The sequence below is a fragment of the Alosa sapidissima genome, chromosome 2 (genome assembly GCF_018492685.1).
Source record: "Alosa sapidissima isolate fAloSap1 chromosome 2, fAloSap1.pri, whole genome shotgun sequence".
Taxonomy (NCBI): domain Eukaryota; kingdom Metazoa; phylum Chordata; class Actinopteri; order Clupeiformes; family Clupeidae; genus Alosa; species Alosa sapidissima.
In genome coordinates, this window is record NC_055958.1 from 14,751,950 (window position 1) to 14,777,925 (window position 25,976).

Consider the following 25,976-nt stretch of genomic DNA (forward strand, 5'->3'; position numbering starts at 1 on the left):
GTGAGAGAGAGTGAGAGAGGAAGTGCAGAAGATGTGTTGTTAAATGCCAAACGAGTGTTTGATGTATGCATCCGTGGAGTTACTATCAAATTATCAGAGGTGTTCGGACACAGAGGGAGAGGTAAAGCTTTACAAACTGCTGAGCGGGAGGCACACACACACACGCACACAAACCGATGAGCGGGAAGCACACACACACACACACACACACGCACACAAACCACTGAGCGGGAAGCACACACACACACACGCACACAAACCACTGAGCGGGAAGCTAACCATTTTTCCATCTCCTCCTTCCCCCTACCCTCTTCTCTCTTCATCTTTCTCAGGCTTTCAAGTCCCATCCTTCCATGATTACACTCAGACACATGCATACATACATACACATACACACACATGCACACAAACCACTGAGCAAAAGGCTTCTCTATCCATCTCCTCTCCAATCTCTCACATGTGCACACACACACACACACACACACACACACACAGCTGGATGACATGTTGATTGCCTCACCGATGAAGCCAGAGGAGGGGGGGTTGGGCTGGATGTTCTCCAGGGTGTTGCCCTGGATCACATCCCACAGCTGCCAGATGAAGCGAGGGTGCAGGATGTAGAAGGGCTGCGCTGGGAAGTGCTTCCGGTGCTCCACATACGGAGAAAACAGGTTGTAGTCTGGGCTCATGTACCACTGCGGAGAAGAAAAGATGTCTTTACATTCACTGGTGAAATAACATGGATGTCTTTACATTTACAGGTGAAATAACAATGTCTTTACATTCACAGGTGAAATAACATAATGTCTTTACATATACAGGGTATACATATACTCGGCCTCATTCAAGGATTCCAACGGTACCTCATTTATGAAAATCGGGCACACGGATCAAAAGTTATCTGCATTAACGCAACATCCAATAAGCTAAAACGCATAAATATCGTGGTTGCTATGCTGGTTGCTAGGGCAATCATGCTAGTTGCTATGGTGGTCACTAGGTTAGAAGGCCAGCGCCTCCTGAGAGGCCTGAAGGGTCAGTTCTGAGGTTGTTGGCTGCTGGAACCGAAAAATGGACTGCATTTTCTTAAAAGACAATGTGACTGAATGTGACTGAAGTGCGGGCAAAGTTTGCACAGAAATGTACGATTTTTCCCACCCTCATCTAGTGTTGTCACGATACCAAAATTATGACTTCAATACGATACCAACCATAAATATCACAATGCTCGATACTGAAACGATACTATGGCGAAATCCTAAGATATCTGAAAAAGAAAGGACTCATACCTCCTCCAAGTGTATTGAGTCATTTGTGTTGAATTCGGTGCACTTTTGTAGTGTGCAGGTCAATTCCGGGTTCTAAACTTCCTACATAATTATCATTTGTTATAGTCAGTAAAATAGTAGGCCTACTTTGTGTGATTAGGTCCTTTATTGATTGTTATAGTTCATTTACATTGTGTTGTGTTTTGGCAATAAAGTAGCTTTAAATAGCCAAACTAAGCTAGATCAAGGTCAGTTTTGAAATTACTGCATGCTGTAACTACTGCACTGAATGCCATGCAGAGGGGCCTAATCTTTAGGCCATCTGATGTCAGGGCTGTAGTCAAGACCACCTTTGTCGAGTCCAAGACAAGTCCAAGACCAGGACTAGTCGAGACCAAGTCAAGACCGAGTCCAAAGAGGTTCGAGTCCAAGACAAGACCGAGTCCAAAAAGGTTCGAGTCCGAGTCAAGACCGAGTCCAGGATAGGAAAAAAAGTCTTGTGCATGACAGTATCAAGACAATCATTTTGGGTTATTATTATTATTATCTAAAAGCAAAAACAGTGTGAACACACCCAGGATTTGTAAGTGTAGCCATTCCCCTTCTCCAATATTATTATAGGGCTGTCAAACGATTCAAAATATATATTTTGAAATGAATTAATCTCGATTAACCGCAATTAAAAAGTTCCTAAAGACTAAAGCTTCAACATAAATCACAAAATTAATGAGTAACCACAAAGGTAAAAGTAAAACACTTTTATATTATTTAAATGATAATACTGACACAGTAATTGTGTTTTAAAGTATTCATTTCTTAAGAAATACTACACATATGATGCTGTTTAACTCATTTGTAAATGGTGCACTGTTACTTTAAGCCCATTGTGGCCACGTTCTCATAATGATCTTTTTTTTACCAGCTCCATTGAAATATAGCCTATAGCTAGTCCACAAGCTCTAATATTGTTTGTACCACATGTATTGTACAATATTAACAATGATAAGCATGATATTAAGTTGGTATAAACAGTTTTCATTCCTTTGGAAATAGAAGCATGTAATGACATGATGCTAGCTAGACATTTTCTGTTTGCAATTAAAAGTGAATGATGAGCCTGAGCCAGTCACCTAGCTATCTGAATGGAATTTTTCAATCGGCATAATATGTGCTTCATGTAAACAAATTATTGAAGACTTCAAGACTCACCAGTTCCATTACACAAAGGCAAAGACAACTCTTCATATTTTTGTCCATTTTTCAAATCACAGTGAGTGCAGCCTACATACATGTTTATAACTGGTCAGTAGTGGAAATCGGATAAATCCGCAATCTCCTCTAACCTCGTCTTTGTTGACTTCCTTTTATAAGTTTCTTATATTAACAAGGAGATATCAATTATCATCAACAACGACAAGCCAGCTGGAGCCTGCCAATCGTTTTCTCTCCTTCTCGTGTGCGTTCAGACGCGCTCTTAATTAAATGGAGTAGCATACGTTCAAGTTGGATCTTAATGGAGAGGAGCCGAAAAGTATCATCTTTATGTAACTGTTGCAGTTGGTGCATTTTGACATTGTAAACGTTATCTAACAAGAGTGAAAAGCAGTTTGCAGTAAAGCTACTATTTGGCTAAATGTTGGTTCCTCTTTATCTTCAGCTAACTCCACAGACAGTAAAATAAACTCCCAGGCTTGCGGTTTTAGGTTTTGCGGCTTCCGTTACGTGACATCAGCCCCCCACAAAGGTAAACACTATTGAGTTAATATTTTGTAACGCATTATGTATTTCAAAATGAATCGCGGCGATTAACACGTTCATTTTGATGGCCCTAAAGACACCTGGACTCGGTCGAGACCAAAAGCCATATTTGGCAAGACCAGTGGCCGAGACCGAGACAAGACCAAGTCCAAATACTAGCGAGTCCGAGACAAGTCCGAGACCATAGAAAAACGGTCTCGAGTCCGGACTCGAGTCCAAGACCGGACTCGAGTACTACAGCCCTGTCTGATGTACAGTATAGGCTACCCTAGGCCTTCCCGTGTTCATGGGATTTCTTTGACAGTTGCAAAGGGAAAAATGTGAGGATAGTCTTCTTTGCGCCCAGTGTACAAGTACGACGTTACCACCACTCAAGTCTTCGTCAGATAGGCCTACACCATTAACTGTTGCAATATATCTGTGCGTATTCCTACATCTCGTCTATTTCTTTGATAACATGATTTGCTACCACGTAACAATAAGCCGCTATTATTATTAGGACTCAACACACTTTGGTGGTATTATATGCTGTGGGCTTTAATTAGCGCATTAACGGGCCTCTGTGTACCTGATGGCTTGCCTTCAATATTCGCGATGTATCTGAAATAGTTCCAGATTTCACCTTTTGTTTTATCCACAAGGCTGAGGACTGTCGGCAAAGAACTATGTTGACGTTGCCTGCGCACTCACTCACTCAGAGCTGCCTGCTGGACACGCCCACTTGCCTAGATGCGTGCAAGGAGCAGTGAGAGCAGCAGTTCACAGACACAGAACGTTATTATTTTAATAAAGTATCGATTCTAAAAACGTCGGAAATCGTATCGTTTTTTGCGTAAAGGCATCGATACACTGTGCAACACTACCCTCATCGACCTTGTCATAAAACATTGTTTAAATGATCTCACAACGCCTCCTTGCTGCTTTGTCGTCTACATCAGCCTTTCTCATAGCCTAGAAATCTAGACGCACTCTAGCGGCGGCAAATTAATTTGCTCAGCCTGTACATCTAGTATCAAACCATAGGGATTTCTATTGGCTGACGCTGTGGACGTCATCCAATCACAGCGCTCTATTTTGTTAGAGAGTCTTAAGGCAGGCTTAACAGGATAACGACATTCCTGCGACTGTGAACAACAAGGAAGGTAGCTATGGCGACCCAAAGACTGTGCCCGATGAGTGCCCATAAAACGTTGGTATATGGCCGCCGAGTGGAGGGACTTGCCTAAAAGGACTTGAAAGAAATTGCGTACGGAAAAAGTGGTAAGCGGAATAATAATAAGTTGCCTAGGAAGAACAGTACAGTGCATTTTCATGCACTGTAATAAGATGAAGTTGCCTAGGAAGAACAGTACAGTGCATTTTCATGCACTGTAATAAGAAGAAGCCAGGAGATTTCAAGATAGTGGATTCCATCCACTATAATCAGCCTGCCCTTATCAATTATACATTACAAGTGTCCAAGGACCACTGTGCCTCAACCAACTTGTAATTTATTTAATGGATGACATCCAGGTTACGGCATGAAGTGAACAGTTCTAAAGAATGTACATATTTGTCTATAAATAGGCTTATGCAAGTGGGCTGGATATCTCCAATGCTCTGGCTGACTATATCTATAAATTACTGGAACGTCCGTTCCTCCGATTGATTTCAAATGTGGCAGATGTCTTGCTACGGTCACGAGTATGTGCAGTGCCAAGTTTGACGTTTTTTGGATAAGTAATGCAAAAGATATTATTAAATATATCGGTAAAAGAGGCACACATTGGCTTTCTCTGCTCTACTGTATCCACTCCCCCTCTCAAACAGCAAGTGTAGGCTCGCATATCTGTCAAAGTCCGATTGATTCCAAACTTGACGGGTGTCTTGCTATGGGCACGAGTAAGTGCAGTGCCAAGTTTTACGTTGTTTGGATAAGTAATACAAAATATATTGTTGTATATCGGTAAAAGAAGCACACGTTGGGTTTCTTCGCTCTACTGTAGCCACTCCCCCTCTCACACAGCACAGCGCAGGATCAGAAACAGAGAGGGTAAGCAGAGTTTTGGCAGCACTGTATCAGGGCACAGCACGGGTCAATATACAAGATGTTTGGATGATTACCATGTCTGACATCAACAATAAAGATTGTATTCAGTTTGCTTGCATAAACTGATTCTGCAAATGTTGGAACACGCCAACAAACATGGGTATGCAGTGACTGTTCAAAATGACGTAAAAATGATGTACAATAAACTGACACTTTGAATAGCCCAGGCTACTTTTTACTTGAGACTTTGAATAAACAAACAACAATTCCACCTGCAAGGTCCCAAATTGAGACAAGCATTCATTATTGAATGCTTTGATGATGTCCCCCCCCCCAATCATCCTATTTTTAAAGCAGGCATACCTGCGGCTATGTAATTGGCCTATGGGTTTCCTACAGGAATGGCATGTTTTAAGGGGCACTGCACTTGTACTCTCAACACAGAGATGATTAAGAGCTCAGCGGCAGACCTGTATTTAATCAACTCATAAATGTGCATGCCACATACTTCTTTTCAAACTACTTCACTGGCTCTCAACCCTTTGATGTTTGCCTTCAGAGAAGCACATGCAGGTGAGCCTACATGATCTCCCTCCAGGCCTCTCCGAACAACTTTGTATCCTCAGGTTCTGTATTATAACGCTTCTTTTCTATTTGAGCCATTCATGAACAGTTAACGCTACTTTCCAAAAGTCTTTGTCTATCTTCTTGGCATATGGTGAGACTTCAGGGCATTCAGTTTCAATTCCATTATTTTTACCCCAGCTCACACCAGAACCCTTCCCCTAATAAAGAGCTCTGGCTCTTCAGCTCAGGTTAAACCCAGACATGTTTACTCTGCCACAGGGGGAATAACACACTTTCTGTCCTTGGTTTTGCACATGTAGAAAATGTGCATTACGTGTGTGTGTAAGTGTGTGTGTGTGTGTGTGTGTGTGATGGCGCGATTGCACCATCCACCATAGCAGAGGCCAGCGAGCTAAAAATAGCAGCACCAACGTCACTGCCATGACACTCCATCAACACCAGGCGGAGGTTAATGGAACAATGTCATGTCACGGAATGCACAACGATCGGGAAAAATCGGGAACATCACAGCATTTTATGAGAGACAAAACATCAAATTAGTGAAGGGGGAAATGCAAAGGCAGAGAGGAAATCACACTAGGTGAGTGAACTAAGTGGACAGAGTTGCCACCTCTGCACTGCCTCTCATTTCATGCCCAACGCATGTAAAATCCCCTTCTACCCGTGTCTATGTGTATCTACACTACTCACCAACTAACCAGTTTGGACACGACTACTCATTTACGGGTATTTCTTTTTCAGGTTATTTTTACACTGCGAGTAAAACTGAAAACTATAAAACTAGATGTACCGCAGAGCGGTACAAAATATGACCACCGCCCAGTCCAGCACATTTTTTCCACAAAAATAAATCATGCTGAAAGGCATATATGATTCTAACTGTCTCACTAAATTGCATTATGCACACTCAATTCTCACTGGTATCTGCTAGACAACAAGTACCAAAACATGATTAGTTCATAGATTTCACATGTAAAATTCATTTTATACAACCCCACCCCTATCTTGCCTGTTCATAATTCTGAGAAATTCTTGAATTGTGTGCATGTCTGCGTGTATATGTTTATGTTTATGTTTATGTGTGTGTGTGTGTGTGTGTGTGTGTGTGTGTGTGTGTGTGTGTGTGTGTGTGTGCATGTGCATGCATGCGTACATGTCTACTGTGTGAGTATGTGTCATACATATGATTACTGTGAATGTATGTGTGTGCGTGTGTATCTGTTTATGCACATGTGTGCATATGGAATGGGTTAACATGACCCCTGGAGGCAAACATACGAAAAAATTGGTCATCCTAGGCCCTACGGTTCTCAAGATATTCACAGAAAACTCTGTTGGTGTACGGTCACTAAATGTACACATAAATGATTTTATTGTAAGGCCCCCCATGAACGAAAGTTCATGAAACTTGGCATGCATTCGGAGGGTGTCATAATGATCCTACACTTTCAATTTTGTGCAGTTTTGACCATGTCAGCCAGAGATATTGTGATGAAAACACCTAATTTTTTGCTTTTTACTAGGTGGCACTATACATGAAAAAAGTGGTAATGGGATGGGTTGACATGGCCCCTTAACTCATTGAGTGCCAAACATGTAATATTACGTTTTTAGCTTTTTTTTTTTAATTACGAAACTAGACACTCTAACACACCTTATATGTGATTTTGGGAACTCTATGATGAATGGAAATGAAATATATGATAATCGAAAACTCATGAAAACGCACAATCTGGACATTTTATCTGGACATTTTATCATAACTCGGTTGCTGCTTTGGGTCAAATCAGTGACGCATGCACGTCAGGTCAATACCAGGCCATTTTCGTGGGTCTATCACTAGGTGGCAGTCTCGCCAGGTCTCGCTGATCACTTCCCGGAAAGTTTACACAAGTAAGTAACAGGCAACACTTCATATTTCATTACAGACGTTATATCTGCATTTATAGAAAAAAAAACAGCGATTTTGATGAAAACTAGCCACTGTTTAGCTTGGGATTGGGAACAGAGGCATGTAGAAATACACTGTTTTCACCCACTGAGAGCTTAAAGTCTCACCTTTTAAACGAGCCATTGTAGGTGTTCATAGCTATAACACAGAATATGCTGTGACTGTACAAAAATCATCAACAATGGTCTAGATTGCTGGCACTCTAGGACAAAGCTCCCGAAAACAGCTTGGCATTCAATAAGTTAAGACCAACATACAAAAAAAAGGTGGTCCTCCTAGGCCCTACGGTTCTCGAGATATTCACAGAAAACTGTCTCCGGCCACCTACAGGCCAGTTGGTGTATAGTAACATAAAATAATTTATTGTGTGGCCCCCCATGAACGGAATTCCACGAAACTTGGCGTGCATTCAGAGGGTGTCATAATGATCCTACACTTCCAATTTTGTGCAGTTTTGACTTTGTTAGGTCACAGATACCTGCGATTACAACACCTCATTTTTACTTTTTTGTGTTTAACTAGGTGGCGCTATACATGAAATGAGTGGTTATGGAATGGGTTGACATGGCCCCTTGAGATCAACATACAAAAAAAGGTGGTCCTCCTAAACCCTACGGTTCTCGAGATATTCACAGAAAACTGTGTCTGCCCTACCCTCCTTTCAGGGGGTCCAGTCCAGTGGGGGGGGGGGGGGGGGGGGGGGGGGGGGTTCCATGCTATCCATGTGGGGTTACATGCCCCCCAAGTTTCGTGTACCCCAGTCTTTCAGTGTCCCGGGAATCCTTGACGGAAATTTTGTCCATGTGAAAAAGAAAAAAAAAAAAAAATCTGACTAAACCTATATGACCGCCGCTTATGGTTATTATGTAAATGAAAGAGTGTTAATCAAACTAAATGTTTTATATTATAGGCTCTTCAAAGCAGCCAACGTTTGCTGTGATGACAGCATCTCACACTCCTGCCACTTTTATGCTCCTTCAGTGGTAGAGCTGAAATAACCCACTTGTCCTCATGACCGACTGAAACTGAAAAATTACATATCGACAAAAGAAAAATGCTACATTGATTCACCTGTTGTGTAGTAGGGTTTCTGGTTTGACAGATAGTAGCTAAACTTCAATGCTCAGACTGTGCAGAGGTAGGTGTGTTTTGAACATGCATGCAAGTTTAGGAACAACAGTACTCTATTTAAATTGCACAAAGAAACTATCACTAAGGGTCGTCATGTTATTACAAACCTCTTTACAGACCAAATGGAGGAGAAGAGGTTAGTTTGTGTACAGGCATACTCTATTTCAGAGGTGGCAGTACCATCCCAACTCACTACTTAAGCCTATGCGACTGAGAGAAGGTTTATTATCAACAGTGGAGGCCATGCCAGTGACTAAAGGGCCCATTGAGATGGCAATTCATCTCTGAGTAATGAAATAAAAGCCTATAAGAGGGCAGATTGAAATTCAATTTAATGTTGTTTGTCAAAGGAGTGACATTATTTCTTGTTGAAATTGTATTTTTTTAATATATCGTTTACTAACCCTGACCTGGCAAGCCATTAGTTGTAAGTTCAGGCCATCCTTAAGAATATGTTTGTTAGTTGACTCAGTCGAATCAGTTTTTGGTTAAATATAATGATTTAATTATGTGTAAAGGGTAATAAAACATCTTGCGTATGTCTGTATCGTGCCTTTTAGAAATAAGTTACATTTTGACAGCTCACCTTCATGTAACCTAACCTCATGTCTTTACTGTGCAAGCTTACTGCCTGGTAGCTCAAGATAACAGAAGTAGGCCTGTCTGCATGCCACTGTAGGCAAGGAAGAGACGCCATCAATCTTAAATGCCATGAAGGAGTGAGTCTTTACATGCGTCTGGATAGGAGCACAAATTGAGCCTCCACTGTGTCCAAAATTATCTCTTTGTTTGGTGACTTTCAGTAACAAAATATTTACCTACTGTACCTGCCGACTGCATGATATGAAAGGCTTGCTAAAAAGCCTCTCAGATTGCATTCCCTTTGAAAGAAACTATGGGTGCTAGACCCGACAATTTCTTTGTTCTTAAAATAGCTCTCTCTCTCTTGGTTTAACCTTCTGGTTTAGGACGAAAAAAAGAAAATGATGGGATTGGGATGGGATTGATGATGATGATCCAATGACCCTAAATAGTCCCTCATATTCAAATAATCATAGACTCTATTTCATCTCAATGACATTCCCTTTAATACATCTCGTTGAGGGTCAATCTAGAGCAGTGTTTCTCAAACTTTTTCAGACCAAGGACCACTTAACCAATAAAAGTAGACTTACTTTAACAGTATATTACACAATAGACCTACTCAATGAACCACTTTGCTTATTGTCTTAACTGTTTGGATTTAAATACAAGTTGGTTCAATATTGCAAACCACTCGTCTATATTATATTTTAATCTGCTCACGGACCACTTGGGGTAGCTTGCTGACCAACAGTGGTCTCCGGACCACACTTTGAGAAACACTAATCTAGAGTCTAGAGCTTTTGGCTCACATCATAGTGAGCTGTGAGTGCATTTTATATAGTTGGTATGAAAGGTGTTTTCCAAATTACTTGTGTCCTCCAGAGAACGGATCACCTAAACTCCAGTGAAGTTCATTTGTGTGAAAAAATTATGTGTGAGGTCAGAGCCTGTCTATTTGGAAATACTGTGGGGCTTTTCATTTCAATCTCCTTTTGTTTTGTTTGTTTTTGTGCTGTTTTGCAGTTGCTATTGATATAACAATAAAATTCCCCATGATAGGAGTTTGCCATATTGTGATATTAATGATATAGTTGATGGTGACATGTTTATAGAATGTGCCGCAAAGTGGGCAGTTCTCAAGTAGAACGAAAACAAGCATGGCATACAGCACACTGTAGGCAAGGAAGATGGTAGATGGTACCAAGGAAGATGATTTGAAAATCTGTGTATGTGTGTTCAGTAGTTGTATATACCTTGTGTAGATTGACTGCATAGGGTGCAGGATCCCAAGCCACCAGTGTAACATTCTTGTACAGCGAGCTGCTATTAAACTGATGCTTGGGGTTGGCAAGGATCTGTGGAGGAAATAAAACACACACACACACCCACACACACACACATCACGTCAAAGGAATCAAGGGACCGGTGGCATGATGAAGGCAAATTCAATATCAGTCTACACTCTCACACATTCAAAAAAATGCCTACATTGGACACTAAGCTAGAGATTCTCTTAGGGGAGCACAATGATACAGTCAGTTTCTAACACAGGACGCAGAGATATGCTCTTTAGCCAGCCTGGTTTCTGCCTTAGCTATGGAAGGAACACTGCAAATAGACTTGGCATGATTTGCACCATGGCCGGTGGAAGACGATGCTCAAATGACTCCTCGACAGGTAGCAGCAGCAGGCAATATGTGGTCATGGGCTCATGATAATAAGAAATTGCACCACCGTTAGTTCCAACCTCACACTGTAATTGGCTGAGAGGCCATGTAATGAATACCAATATCTCAAGATAATGCACTGATGTGCTCCTATCCACTTCATAGTGCTTTCTGCAGCCTTGAAACTATACTGAAACCTAGCTGCTGCTACTAGCCATGAAATATTTTCATTTGCTAGAAAAAAAATATACTAATTGTTAAGAGGATATATATATATATATATATATATATATATATATATACTCAATTTAAAAGCGTAAGGTAACCATAAACAAATGGCGGGATAACTCTGGATACTACTGTACTGACCCACAGCAAGTACACCTTCACTATACCTGGTACATCGTCCAAAATCATGTTCCTTTAGAAACTACACTGAAGAAGCATAAGAGACTGTAATACATTGTGCACTCATTGTTGGCTATGTGAATACAACCATAACAGAATGGTGTCCAGATCTCCTTCCTTCCTCTACTTCATAAAAGCTGTCACTATCCTTCTTGTATATTGAGAGTAATCTGTGAAACCCCCTACCTAAAATATTTTTTTTCAAATAGTAGACTCAATGTAACAGTTACTTTTGATCTATCACATACTACATCTTCAAGAACTACTAAAGGCCGTTTCTGGTTGCCATTAATTAATTACCTTAATTATTGACTTAATTAGACTGATTTGGTTCAAGACCAAATCAACTTAAAACAACTACTTGAAGGGATAGAGTGCCTCTTCATATAGTACTTTCATTATGGCACATTGTGCTTTTGCATGGCTGAGGGGCTACACAAAGACACACAAACACACACATACACATGTACCTGTGAATTGATGATGCGTATAGTGGTTTTGTTCCCCACGTCCCGCTCGTAGCCTACTGTGGGCGCAGCATTAAACCGCAGAACGGCATCATGGGAATCTGCAGTGGAGAGCAACAGATGGCAAGACTTCAGAAGTGGTGTAGATCACGTCTCTGATTTGCTCTCAAGGCTACTGTCTTTGTCTAAACACCTGTTTTGTCATCAATGGACAGAAGGTACAAAGATTCAAATTCATCCAAACTTTGATGAACATTCCACAAACAGATCCCTAAAGGACGATTTTCCATTACAGCTTTTGTCAAAAAGAGTTCCTGAAGTTTTAGACCAAAACACCTTCAAGTTCGACTGAGGCACAGTCAGTTGCCATCTCTTATTCTAAATTCCCACCTACTACATACTCAATCTCATCTCTACTGCCTTATTGAGAGTTCTATTTACCCAGAAAGGTACACCCAAGAATAATATTTCAAAGCATCGTTGGCCAAGGACATTGCACACCAGGAGGGGCATTACTAGGTGTAAGGCATCATCCTCGCCTTTGAATTAGCAAGCCCATATCGCAGGAGGCCGTTTCAACAGCTCGTGTCAACCAGGAGCTTGAGCCATTAGTTGCGCATTCGGAGGATCTGCCAGCATGCTCCTCCACATTCTCAAAAGATATGGTGGGCGGGGGGGGGGGGGGGGGGGGGGGTGGATACTACTAATGGGATGGGAGCAGTGGGTGGTGGAAGAGTAGGGTTGGGTGAGGGGTGCGGTGCAGTGGCACTAAAAAAAAAACCAAAAGTGGGACCAGGATCTGGCCAGTAGATAAGACTGGAGAAGCAGAGCCGGGACCACCCAGCCAACCGTGGCACTGACGCAGACACACGGAGGAGCCCCAGCCCACTATCGTTTCAATATGCGCCGCGCCGCGCCGTAGCCTCGACACGAGTGTGGCTTTTCATGACAGAGGCCCAGCTGTGGCCAAGACTCTCTGGTGTGGAACAGCGTTGAGAGGCCAAGCAGAAGAGAGAGAGAGAGAGAGAGAGAGAGGAAAAAAGAGAGGCCAAGCAGGAGAGAGAGAAAGAGAGAGAGAGAGAGAGGAAAAAAAGAGAGGCCAAGCAGAGAGAGAGAGAGAGAGAGAGAGAGAGAGAGAGAGAGAGAGAGAGAGAGAGAGAGAGAGGAGAGAGAGAGAGAGAGAGAGGAGGGAGGGGATGATGGCTGGCCGAGGTCCATAGATCCACACACACGTCGGATCCTTTGAACGGCACCCAAAATCCAGCATCATCTTTTTTCGCTTCTGCACGGAACCTCAAGCTTGGCACACGGGGGAGCCGCCAGCGCTCAGACGACGTGCCAGATGGATCGCAGCGGCCGCCCAATCGGGATACGGTGCTTGTGCCACACCGCCTTCCCCACACAGACAGTCCCGGGAGATGGGTAACTGTGTCTCCATATGCACTGCTGCATGAAACTCAGATTTCATGGGGGTGGGGGCGCTCCACACTTATTGGAAGTCCATGAATACATGCTCGCATACACCGCTAGTAGAAATTACAATTATAGTGCTATGAAAGATTTATGTCAAATTAATCAAATTATATGACTACCATGATTTATTAACAATGTAACAAAGCGGAAAAAAAAGCACAGAGAAAAGCGTAGTGGTCTGCTCAAAATGACATCAGAAAAAATGTTTTTTGTAATGATTTCAAGCAATGGCAACCAATGACTGTTTCCTATGGTGCACGCATGTACAGTGTAAAGAGGATAAAACGCACGCACATCCAAGTCTGATCCTGGGTGCTGGACAAAAAAATTACGATGAGAAAGAGAGGAAAAAGTCCGCAACACCAGTATACGCTCCCAATAGTTATGTTTTTATTACCGTGACGTTTCGGGCCAGATCAAGCCCTTCATCAGACGTAAGTCAAAATTCAAAGGACACCCATATTAAGTGATGACATGATGAAACAGTGGTGTTACACAGGCAAGTAATTAGTAAATCACAGCCAATTTTGCAAATTTGCACAATGTGATAATATACGCCATTTTGCACAACTTTGCACAGACTGTTCTTTGACTAGCCTATGTATACTTACTGCTGACTGATGTCTGACATGTGATATGTGGAGACATGCTTATTCTATGGATATGTACTATTAGTTCACATGAGATGAGTCCTGACGATAGACGCTAATTTGCAATGTGATAATAGACGCCAATTTGCACAGACTGTTTTTTTATTGACATCTAGCCTATGTATACTTACTGCTTGGTGATTTGTGATATGTGATTTGTGTATACTTGCTTATTCTATGGATAGTTACTATAAGTGAACATGAGATTAATGCTGACATGCTAATTTGCACATCCTGACAATAGTCACACGCACGCACAGTGACAATTGCTAGAAGCACGTGTCTCTTCAATCATATACCACTGCATGCATGCATGCCACCTCATTAATGTTTAATTTATTTTTTCAAGTCCTTGTCCATCATCCAGCATGGGCCATGGGCACGAAAACTGTTCTCTGTTGAACCATTAGTGGAGTTCCAAACCTCCATGTGGAATCCTCTGGGTCTCACCCCCTTGCATCAGTCTAAGGGCCTGAAGAGTTATAATAAATTATGTGAAAACAATACACACTTCACCAGCGAATGTTAACCCATATGCTTGTGAAATGGCATAACTAAACTCAAATAGGGCGAATGGCTGCTGATCGGAACAGAAACACTGCCCTCTAGTGACAGAGTTAGGCTAAAACACTAAGAGTTGCATAAAGAGAGTGTGTGTGTGTGTGTGTGTGTGACACCACATTTTCACACCATCTACTTAGCCTATACATACAAACACACACACACACACACACACACACACACAAGCTGACTTATTGGCTGTGCTGGATCGATCAGTACATATCCCACAGGTCATGTGATGTAGTTGGGGTGACATATACTTCTGAAGAAGACCGATACATCACTGGGCTCTCAACCCCGTTTATTGGCACTCATTAAATGTCTGTCTATCCCTAGCTCAAGAACATTTGTCTTTGACATTGTAAGTCTCCAATGCTGTGCTTCCAAGACCATTCATCAATCATGTTTTTCCACCCTCAAAATGAACAAACTCACTGCTGAAGTCAATACTTGAGCGATTACCATTTCTCCTCCCTAAAAAAATAAGTGAGGCCTCTTTCATAGTTTATTATATAGTTATGACTGCCATGTCACAGGTTCTTAAAGGAAAACTCTGGCAACAGAGCTCAGGCAGCTACTGTGCTACACTCCATGGTCGCTTTTCTTTTTCCCCCCGTACTGACAGTACTCTGTGACCGTGTGAAAAATGGCCAGAGTTCTCCTTTAAGGTCTGGTTTTGGTAAAGGTTTGGCCACAGCTATTTGTAGAGAATTAATGAATCTGAATTCAGTAGGTCAGCTGGTCAATGTGGGTATAATGACTCCTTTTGTGGCTAGCTGATAAACATGTGCCAGGGCTGCCAACTCTTCAGATCAGCTTGGAGTGAGACTTATTAATGGAGAATGAGTGTGGGCTGAAAACCTTTCAACACCCAGTCAGTCTGTGCTGATATTTATGCAAGTAAATGAATATAATTACGACCAATTCATTGAATAGAGGATAACATAACGTGGTGGTGCATTCGTCAATTAGTTTAGGTTATTGGTTTATAAATAAACACTATTGCTGGTTTTAAGTCAGAGGCAGATTGACCTCCACCACCGTAGTGTACCTGCCAGCATGTATTAAATCAATCATGCGTCTGTGTTAAGGCACGCATCTAGTGTCAGGTGAAAAGTTAGTGTGCGAAAACTGGGTGGCGTGAGGGTGTGACGTATGAATTGTGTAAGTCAGCAGCCCTGCATGTGTTCATGTGCATTCATGTGTTGCCCCACAATACCTTACATATGGCAGCCAGATTTGCAGACAGCTTACGCGCCGCAGACAATTTTAAATGGGCCGGATGTGGGCCACTAGTTGACCCTTTTTTCAACTCATCTAAAAAGAGGTGTGTGTGCAATAAGGTCAGGCGGGTTATCAAGACAGGTGGCATATGCTGGAATGTAATGTGGTTTGTGCGGTACTGAGTGACGTCTGAATGCTTCAGCGAGATCTCTTGTGCTAGATAGTTTCAACACGTTCCTTCCTCTCTCCAGCAAGCTCCAGTAAAGCTGCAATTTCAATTTGTCGTCACAAGGGGGAGGCAAAAGACTGTTCAGAATTTTGAACAGAATTCCACAGGCTCAAACACGACCTTCATAAATAATATAAACAGAAGTGTGAGAGCATGCTCGTGACCAATTCATCTTAAGGGTGCACTATGTAAGACTTTCACCTTAATATAACCATTACGAAGCCAATTTGACATTAAACAAACTTGTAATAGGGCCGGATGTGGGCCACTAGTTGACCCTTTTTTCAACTCATCTAAAAAGAGATGTGTGTGCAATAAGGTCAGGCGGGTTATCAAGACAAGTGGCATATGCTGGAATGTAATGTGGTTTGTGCGGTACCGAGTGACGTCTGAATGCTTCAGCGAGATCTCTTGTGCTAGATAGTTTCAACATGTTCCTTCCTCTCTCCAGCAAGCTCCAGTAAAGCTGCAATTTCAATTCGTCGTCACAAGGGGGAGGCAAAAGACTGTTCAGAATTTTGAACAGAATTCCACAGGCTCAAACATAACCTTCATAAATAATATAAACAGAAGTGTGAGAGCATGCTCGTGACCAATTCATCTTAAGGGTGCACTATGTAAGACTTTCACCTTAATATAACCATTACGAAGCCAATTTGACATTAAACAAACTTGTAATAGGCGAATCGTTCACCTAGCATAGCTATACAACATAGACGTAGTGAGTCGCTACTGAGAAACCAGCCATGCGACTTTAAAAACCGGCAACCCGACAAATCTTGTGAGAATCGTGAAACATTACCTTGTCAGTAGATATAGCTCTTTGGATATAGTTTTTGCCTGTTGTTAATCCTTCACCTCCACAACAAAAGCATTTTCATTGTGTACAGGGGGAACAAGCCACAAGAAGTTTGCTATTTACAACAGCAGAATAAGCTCTATAGTCTGTAGGAGCTCTACAGTCGCCAAAAATACCAAAACCTGCATTGTGTACTTTTACGTTTATCACATAAAAAAAGCAATGTGCATGTTATAATGCACATTATTTTGTTAACTTCCAATCAAGCTTATAGAAAGCATTTCAGAGCATAATTCACAGGGAACAGGAGAAATAAAAAAGAGGAAAAGGGCTTACTGTAAAGAATTATAAAACACAATAGATTATACAACATTAAAATGCCTTAATGGGAATGTCAATGTTATAATGCCTTAATGGGAATATCAATGTTATTACAGCTGCTAATTTGATTTAGTATGTAATGCTTAATCCATTATGAGGTTTGTCTTATTTCAGTCACCAGGGAAGAGCTGTTGATGAATTATTTCAAGAGAGGGAGAGGGGGAGAGAGAGAGAGGGAGAGGGGGAGAGAGAGAGAGAGAAAGAGAGAGGATCTCACTCACATTTGCTTGAATGCTACTCCTAATCATTCTCGTTTATCCTCACATTACAGGACAGAGACTAGAGGTTGCTTTCTTGACTGTTCTTGACTTGCTTACATTCATACTGTAGTACGGAGAAGAGCTATACATCACAACACAAACAATACAACACAACACAAACAATACATCACAACACAAACAATTCATCACAACACAAACAATACAACAACATTTCAGTGCATTGCATAGTTACACCACACAGACAAAGGCCTTAAACTTCATTCTAATTTAGTGTGTGGTATCTGGTATGTAAAAGCCATTACTGAAAATGAGAGTCTGGCAGTGTTTGTGTGTACCCCTACACACAAACATATGAGGGTTGCCACACTGACCACACTCACAGCCCATCTCTCCCATGTGTACCACTGGCGTCTGATCACCAGAGGGTGTAAACAGCAGCTGGGTCACAGTACCGTGCTGCCCTGGGACTAATGGATGTGGTGAATGCAGTCTCACTGGGGTATAAACTTCATTAGCAACATGGCATAAACAGCTCCTCCTACTCTCAAACATACTCGCTCACTCGCTCGCACGCTCACTCAGTCACTCGCACGCTCACTCACTCACTCGCTCTGTTTTTTTTTTTATCAGCTCCATCTCTTTTTACAGTTGCCGTGCTTGCGTGTGTACCTCCCACACAGCAGGCACACAAAGAGAGTCTTTTTTTTAATAATCAAAGGACATGCAACATATGTGCCTTTTTACATTACATTACATTACATTACATTTGGCTGACGCATTTTTAGCCAAAGCGACTTACAACATGGTAAACAGTTACGTGTCAGTTTAAGAGGACTGGTGAGTGCTAGGATCAGCAAGAGTTGTTGTAAGTGGTGCTATGAGAGGAGATGTTCTCTAAAGAGCTGGGTCTTCAGGAGTTTTTTGAACTGGGTTTCATAGGCAAATGGACTGGCCAAAACGCAAAGCCAGTATGTCGTGCATCGCCCGGCAACGCTCCACAACAAACGAGGGAGATTGATTACTGGTATGACACGCCGATTCCCCTGGATCAATGGTGTGGAGGTGATGAGCTTAGCGGGCCTTTCAGCGGCACGAAACAAATAAAGCGCTGATTAAAAAACACCACTTCAGCCACGGCGAGCGGGCAATCAATGCTGCATCTCAGCAACACTCAAAGAGCCAACCACTCGAAACCGTTGCATCACGAGTGCTACCCCCCCCCCCCCCCCCCCCCCATCACCATTCATCGGCATTTTGGCAAAAACAACGGGAGTGCAGAAAATAAACTGATGAGCAGCACATTGCACTCTGTATTAGCTGACATGGGGTATTTTCCCCCCTGTCCCGGAGCTAACTGCCCAGCCTCGCCAAATGTGAAAAAAAAAAAACATTTGATAGCCCTCGGTGACAATCCACCTTGTCTGTGTACCATTTGTATTGTGTTTTTATTTTTGTCAGGCAGACGCTTTCAAAAAAATGGGTCCATGGAGCTCACAACACCCTAAAGCACGCAACCCGACCTATTCAGCGACACCGGGCAACGAGTTGTCCCCATGGCAACAACAAAATAGCGGTGACATTGTTGGAGTAGCTTGGCGGGGCCGGCTGCCAGATTGCCCAGAGAGATTCTGTGTTCTTGCCCGCGAGAGCTCATGAAGCGGAACGGAGACAGACAACTTCCAATGCCGTCGCAACGCACACACACAACAACCGCCAGGGCTGGAGCACAATGCAGCCTTGTCACACTCATGACAACAATACTCTGTCACACACGCTTTGTGGCGTTCCGACAACCGTGCAATTTGCACAGCATTTGCACAGTAAATACGCTTGTGTGTGTACATCATGAAAACACACATCTACCTTTGTTGCTATTGTTAAATGAGGCAACATTTTGAATATTCACATGTGCCATCCTTTCCCATTCCCGGATCCCTTTTCAAAAACATCAGGGCTGGCAGGCAATCATGGAAAAATTCCTCATTTCTCTTTTGTTGACATGCATTTAGAGCAAGATCATCTCTGATTAGGCTGACATTTACCAAGCCCTCTTTCACAGAAGGAGCCAAGATGACAAACAGCCAGCCTCATTCAGTTCAGTAAGGAAGACACGCCACTCAGGGCCAGATGTACTAACGCTTTTGTGCCCACTTCAGGCGTATTTGTTTCACAACGTGCGTGTAAAATCATTGCGAGGTATGTACAAACAGGCCGCAATGATGTAAAAGCGCAAACTGCCTGACGCGGGAGCTGAAAGTGGCAGATTGCGTTGTTCGTGTCATACATATGCATTCATGGGAGGATCCAGGGGAAAGTGGGAGTTTAGCATAAAAAGATGGGAGGGGAAAAGTAAAGAGCGCCTAATTATGTGTACCGCGGTATGTACAAAGACTGCTCATGAAAGTGCACGTCTATTCTGCCCCTAAATACTTCCGCCTTGTAAAAGCAGGTGTTAATCCAAATTGCAGTTCAATGCGTCCATAAGAGAACCTTTCAAAGACAACAGAATCGCTATTTAGAGCACCAGTTTTGTAAGTCTTACTACCAAAAGCAACATTAACTTTCGTTGGCCTTTCGAATGTCTTACTTTCACGTCATTCACTTAAACTTTCCTACTTGCTAGATTTGACCAATCTTCCATAGCCTACATGCACAAGTAGTTTGAGAACTACTGATCTTCATTATCTCCCTGCTTGTTGACATCTTATCATGTATGGTATTATGTCATGATCGCTAAACGTTTGATTCTTTTTAATGTTTTCATCAGTTAACTTCATTCAACTGCGCTTGTATGTAGGCGCTGGCATTCAGTTGTGGACATTCGTAAATTGCATTTATGGGCGGAGAAAGGCAGAGAAAGGCGCAGTTTACACTAAGGATTAAACGATTGATAAATACGACGGAAACTTGGGTCTGACAGCTTTCGCAATCTGCGGTTTGTCCATGACGCTGATAACGCTACGTTCACAAATGTACATACATCTGGCCCACTGTGTCAGGTCAGGTCATACACTTACAGATGCAGACACACAAACGCATGTCAGTATGCACGCTAACACACACAGCACACTGTGTGGGGTGCGTGGGGTGACTCACCGATCTCCTTGCCCAGGCCCGAGTGGAGGATGGCCCCGGCGGACGTGACCACAGCGCAGGAGCCGAAGCCTGAGCCGTAGAGGCGCTCCAGTGGCCGTTTGGGCACCAGCGAGCGCCAGCCCGAGAAGGGCGCCTCGGAGCCGTCCAGTGTCCGCACGCGCACGTGGCGCTTCAGCTGGCACATGAGCTGCTGGGCGTTGCGGCGTTCCTGCCGCGTGCCACCGTAGGCTACGCGGTGCTTGTTGGCGCTCAGGTAGTCCTTCATGGCCTTCTGCAGGCGCGGGCTCAGCATGCCGGCCGACACGCGGCCCTGCCACAGCCGCTGGACCACCGACTTGGACTTGGAGAAGTAGTACTCCTCCAGGTCGTCAGAGGCCTCCCAGCGGCCAGCGGCGGGGGCGCGGGCTGGGGCAGCCGTGGTCGTCCTCCTCGTCCTCCTCCTGCTGCCCACCACTTCTCCTTCCTCCTCCTCTTCCTCTACCTCCTCTCTGCCGGCCTCCTCCTCCTCCTGCTGCTGCTGCCTCCACTCCTCCTCCTCCTCGTCCTCCTCCGGGAGGCGGTTCTCGCGGCTGCGCGGTGCCGAGCGGGAGCCCACGTCCTGCGTGCCGAACGCCGACCACGCCGCCAGGCTCTGGGGGTCCGGCGAGTAGTACGCCGTCTCCCGGCTCAGCTGCTCGCGGCTGGGGGGCTGCTGCCCCGGCTCCAGGCTGGCGCCGGGCCTCTGCTCCTTGGACGCAGCTGCGGCGGTGGTGGTTGCGGAGATGGAGGCCAGGGGGACCCTTGCGGCCGATGCGGTGGCCCGCGGATGGAGATCGAGCCGCGGGGAGCCCATGATGACGTGGTGCTGGTGGCCGCCGTCGCCGCCCCCGCGGATGCTGCCACTGACCGAGGCAAGGCGCCGGCTCTCGGCGTGGCCCAGCAGGGTGGAGGCAGCACGCGGCTCCTCCACCCGCGAGTCCATGAAGTAGGAGAAGAGGGCCAGGAACAGCAGCACCCAGGCCAGCATGAGGCCTAGCGCCAGGCGCCGCCACTGCTTCAGGCTCGACTTCATGGCCACGGGATGGGCCACCGGTCCGGCTCAGCACGCACGCCTGGGGGGCAGAGCAGAGGGTCAGCAATGCGTCAGGTTAAGAACAAAGCATATGATGGTGACCTTCATGTAGTAGAGAGGATGCACAGGACTTTGTAAAAGGCTTTTTAGATAACGCTAAACTGAGTTCAACTGTACATTTAGTGCACTTTGTACATTTACAATGCACACACGCAAAGTACTTTAAATTGTACAGCACTCATACTGTGTAATCTGTTTTCATACTTTCCCATCTGTGCTTCCCTGTGTATGTAAAGCTGAGTTTTTGAGCGGCATCACATCTGTAACAGCCCACTCGAGAGACGTCTGCCATCGCAGCGGTATTGCTTTCTCTCAACAAGCACAAGATTCGGCAGCGAAAGTCGCACGCTCTCCGTCAGCCTGGCAGATTAAGGATCTCACCGCGACTTGCCTCGAGTGTAAGGCATGCCTGCCGATTTCCATTCTCTGATCTCTTTATGTGAACAGAAGTGCAGTTAATATATCTTTCTAGTAAACAAAGGTTTTAAATACAGTTGTTTACTCAATTCCAAAGAAAATACATGTTCCTAGGCTTTTGGTGATTCGGAAACGGACGTCAGTGGGCTCTTTTCCAATTTGCCAAGAGGTTTGTCTGGATTCACCCACGCTGCTGAATATCATATTGTGGCTTGTTCATGTCAAAAAGGAAGGAGAGGTGACAAGTGGAGAAGAGCAGAGGATTGACAAGGAAGGAAGGAAGGGCACTTACCTCAACTGCTTCCACTATTTATCATCATCATCCATGTATACTGAACAACACAATGAGGCCCTGTGAAACAAAAGAAGAGCTCATTAGTTCATGACTGGGAGCCAAATGATTACTGCACACAAACACATTCAACAGAGCCATTGTTACTGTAGAACTCATCTCTACTGTTTCAATGTGTTCTATGTGTAACTCAATGTGTTAGTCTGCACATTTATGTTTTTGTAATGCCCTATTTTTTAATTGCACAGTTGTCATCTGTGCTGGTGAGCAGAAGCCTCCCCCTTAACATCCTCCAAATGTATTCTATTAATATGACTTGCCCATATGGTATCTTTTATTTATGAACCTCATTTTTAATACATAAGGGGTCAACTGCTTCGTGGGCTTCCAGTTTCCTGCCTGCATTAATGCTATGGCCCCCCATACTGTGCGGCTCTGAATATGGGTGGGCCAAACCCTCAGCATGGCCCTGCTGCATGTCCACACCTCCCCAGTCACTTCCACCGCCCCAAGGCTGGCTGCACCCTGCCAGACCACACACAGCACAACACCCTCACCCACCCTCTCTCTCTCTCTCTCTCACACACACACACACTTCTCTCTCCCTCTCACTCTCACACACACACACACACACACACACACACACACACATAGTAGATCTTTCCAGCCTTATCACAAAAGAATAAAGTGCATAGTGATCAGAGGTAGTCAGGTTATGGCTACATTCTCATAAATAAATAAATAGATAAATAAATAAACAACCACAAGAAAGGGCTATGCACACATATATTAATGAATTAAATAAATAAACAAATAATTGAAAGACGGGTTGCTAAAACAGAACCACAATCTTTCATCATTACACACATACACACACACACATTACACGTCACCAAGAGCCAAGGTAGTCAAGGCTGAAGCCATGCTCCACGCCTGCATTTATGTGCAAATGTCACACAGCATAGAATCCAGGCACTCCAGGCCTCGTGAACATACATGTCATATGTCCCTCACTTAGATTAAGCGTCACATCGGTTAATGTGAAGACAACCCTATAGGAAGGGAAGGGATGACGCACTGAGTAGGCTGACCCGAAAAGCTTGGTTACCTCGCTTTAACAGGCTCGCACACACACACACACACACACACACACACACACACACACACACACACACACACACACTTAGTTGGGCCTGCAGCACCTGCCCAAGGACAGCATTTTCTTGTCAGTGTTTTGCAAAGACAGAGGGCAAGCAACAGCAGTGTGTGTCCTTCTCTTCCAGAGAAAGCCCTGTGAGTGTCCCAGGGACCTGCCACCCACAATAGATGGCCGTCATTTAACAGTGCTCTCTGTTTGTGCAGGTTAATATCAGACTTGTGGAAACAAATGAGCCCTCCATAGCCGGTGCCCTGCCAGGAAACGTCCGATAAGCAGAACAAATGATTGGGTGGGAGCTCGGGGAGGAATTAATCATACGCCTCGTGCTTTCTACAAAACAGCCCTCTGTGGCACCTGTGGCACACACATGCACTGTGTACACAACAACACAACACAACACACACTGTGTACACAACAACACAACACCACACACACATGCACTGTGTACACAACAACACAACACAACACACACACATGCACTGTGTACACAACACAACACAACACACACTGTGTACACAACAACACAACACAACACACACACATGCACTGTGTACACAACACAACACAACACACACTGTGTACACAACAACACAACACAGCACACACACACACACACTGTGTACACAACAACACAACACAGCACACACACTGTGTACACAACAACACAACACCACACACACTGTGTACACAACAACACAACACCACACACACTGTGTACACAACAACACACACTGTGTACACAACACACAACACCACACACACATGCACTGTGTACACAACAACACAACACAACACACACACACATGCACTGTGTACACAACAACACAACACACACTGTGTACACAACAACACAGACACACACACACACACACACACTGTGTACACAACACAACACAAAACACACACACACACACACACACACACACACACTGTGTACACAACACAACACAAAACACACACACACACACACACACACACACACACACTGTGTACACAACACAACACAACAACACAACACACACACACACACTGTACACAACACAACACAAAACACACACACACACACTGTGTACACAACACAACACAAAACACACACACACACACACACACACACACACACACTGTACACAACACAACACACACACACACACACACACACACACACACGCTGTGTACACAACACAACACAACACAACAACACAACACACACACTGTACACAACACAACACACACACGCACACGCTGTGTACACAACACAACACAACACAACACACACACTGTACACAACACAACACAAAACACACACACTGTGTACACAACACAACACACACACACACACACACACACACACACTGTGTACACCACACAAAACACACACACACACACGCAAACACACACACATACTGTGTACACAACACAAAACACACACACACACACACACACACACACACACACACACACACACACACACACACACTGTGCACACAACATAACACACACAAATTGGCGGAGTATTTCCTCGGCTGAAATTTCATAGGTTTTCTTTGTTCTGGGCCGCCAGACTAGCGGGTCAGAAAGTTGGTTCGGCTGTGCAGCTGTTGATTGTGTGGCCTGACCTTCACATGGCATGCCACGGCCTCTGCACTAGAGGAAATTAACCGACTATAAAAAAAAGGCACACAGCACAATTACGGGGCAATGCCATTCTTTCCAGTGACAAACAAAAGGCTCTCTCTCTGTCTCTCTCTCTCTGTCTCTCTCTCTCTCTCTCTTTCTCTCTCTCTCAGCACCGCCTGATCACATGGCTGCAATCAACAATCACGCTCCAGTGGCAGAGGGCTGTAAGGAGGAGGAGGTGGTAAAACTGAGTGTGGAAAAAGGGAGTCATGTGAAGGAACGTCCAAGCCAGACTCTGGCCTCTGGAGCAGACCTGGGCCATAGCATGGAACCGCCAGATTCGAGGCGGGTCTGAATCCCCTATCTGCCTTTTACAGTTATGGGCCAAATGCTGGAGGGCCAGTGTGCATGGTGCTCAGAATTATGCACCGTTAAGTGAAAATACCACTCTCAAATGGGGTCGACGGCTCATCTATATGTGGGGCACATCTTCCCATGTCTCTATGGCTTGGAAGCCTTTGAACAGGTCCGTAATACACCGTGGAGAACCCCTTTTCCCAGAATGCACCAGCTCGGCATGACCCCCCCCCCCCCCCCCCCACACACACACACACACACACACACACACACCACCACCCCATATACCCCCCAACCCTCTTTGAAGCTCCAGACTACTTAAGGCCAGCATTCAAACCAGGGAAACAGCCCTGGAGAGGCAATAAGGCAAACACTAAGACAGGGGAGAGAGAGGGTAATGAGAGACAGAATGAAAAGGAGAAGGAGAGGGAGAGGGAGAGAGAGGCAGAAAAAGAAGGAGTGTGAAATAGAAAGGGAGTGAAAGAGAGGGAGTGTGAAAAAGAGAAAATGAACAGCAGGAGAGTGACAGAAAGAGTG

The 25,976-nt window shown here is 44.2% G+C and overlaps 1 protein-coding gene across 3 annotated transcripts in view; it reads right to left on the reverse strand.

The window, feature by feature from the left end:
- The window catches only part of st6gal2a (ST6 beta-galactosamide alpha-2,6-sialyltranferase 2a), a 61,433-nt gene that overhangs the window by 8,087 nt on the left and 27,370 nt on the right, over positions 1–25,976 (reverse strand). For all 3 annotated transcript variants that reach the window (XM_042075880.1, XM_042075891.1, XM_042075899.1), the window contains exons 2-6: positions 22,307–22,366; positions 20,487–21,577; positions 11,856–11,953; positions 10,564–10,665; positions 521–695 (exon numbers count right to left, since the gene is read on the reverse strand). In XM_042075880.1, the coding sequence (XP_041931814.1) occupies positions 521–695; positions 10,564–10,665; positions 11,856–11,953; positions 20,487–21,537 (1,426 nt within the window). In that variant the 5' untranslated portion in view covers positions 21,538–21,577; positions 22,307–22,366. The remainder of the gene's footprint in view (positions 1–520; positions 696–10,563; positions 10,666–11,855; positions 11,954–20,486; positions 21,578–22,306; positions 22,367–25,976) is intronic.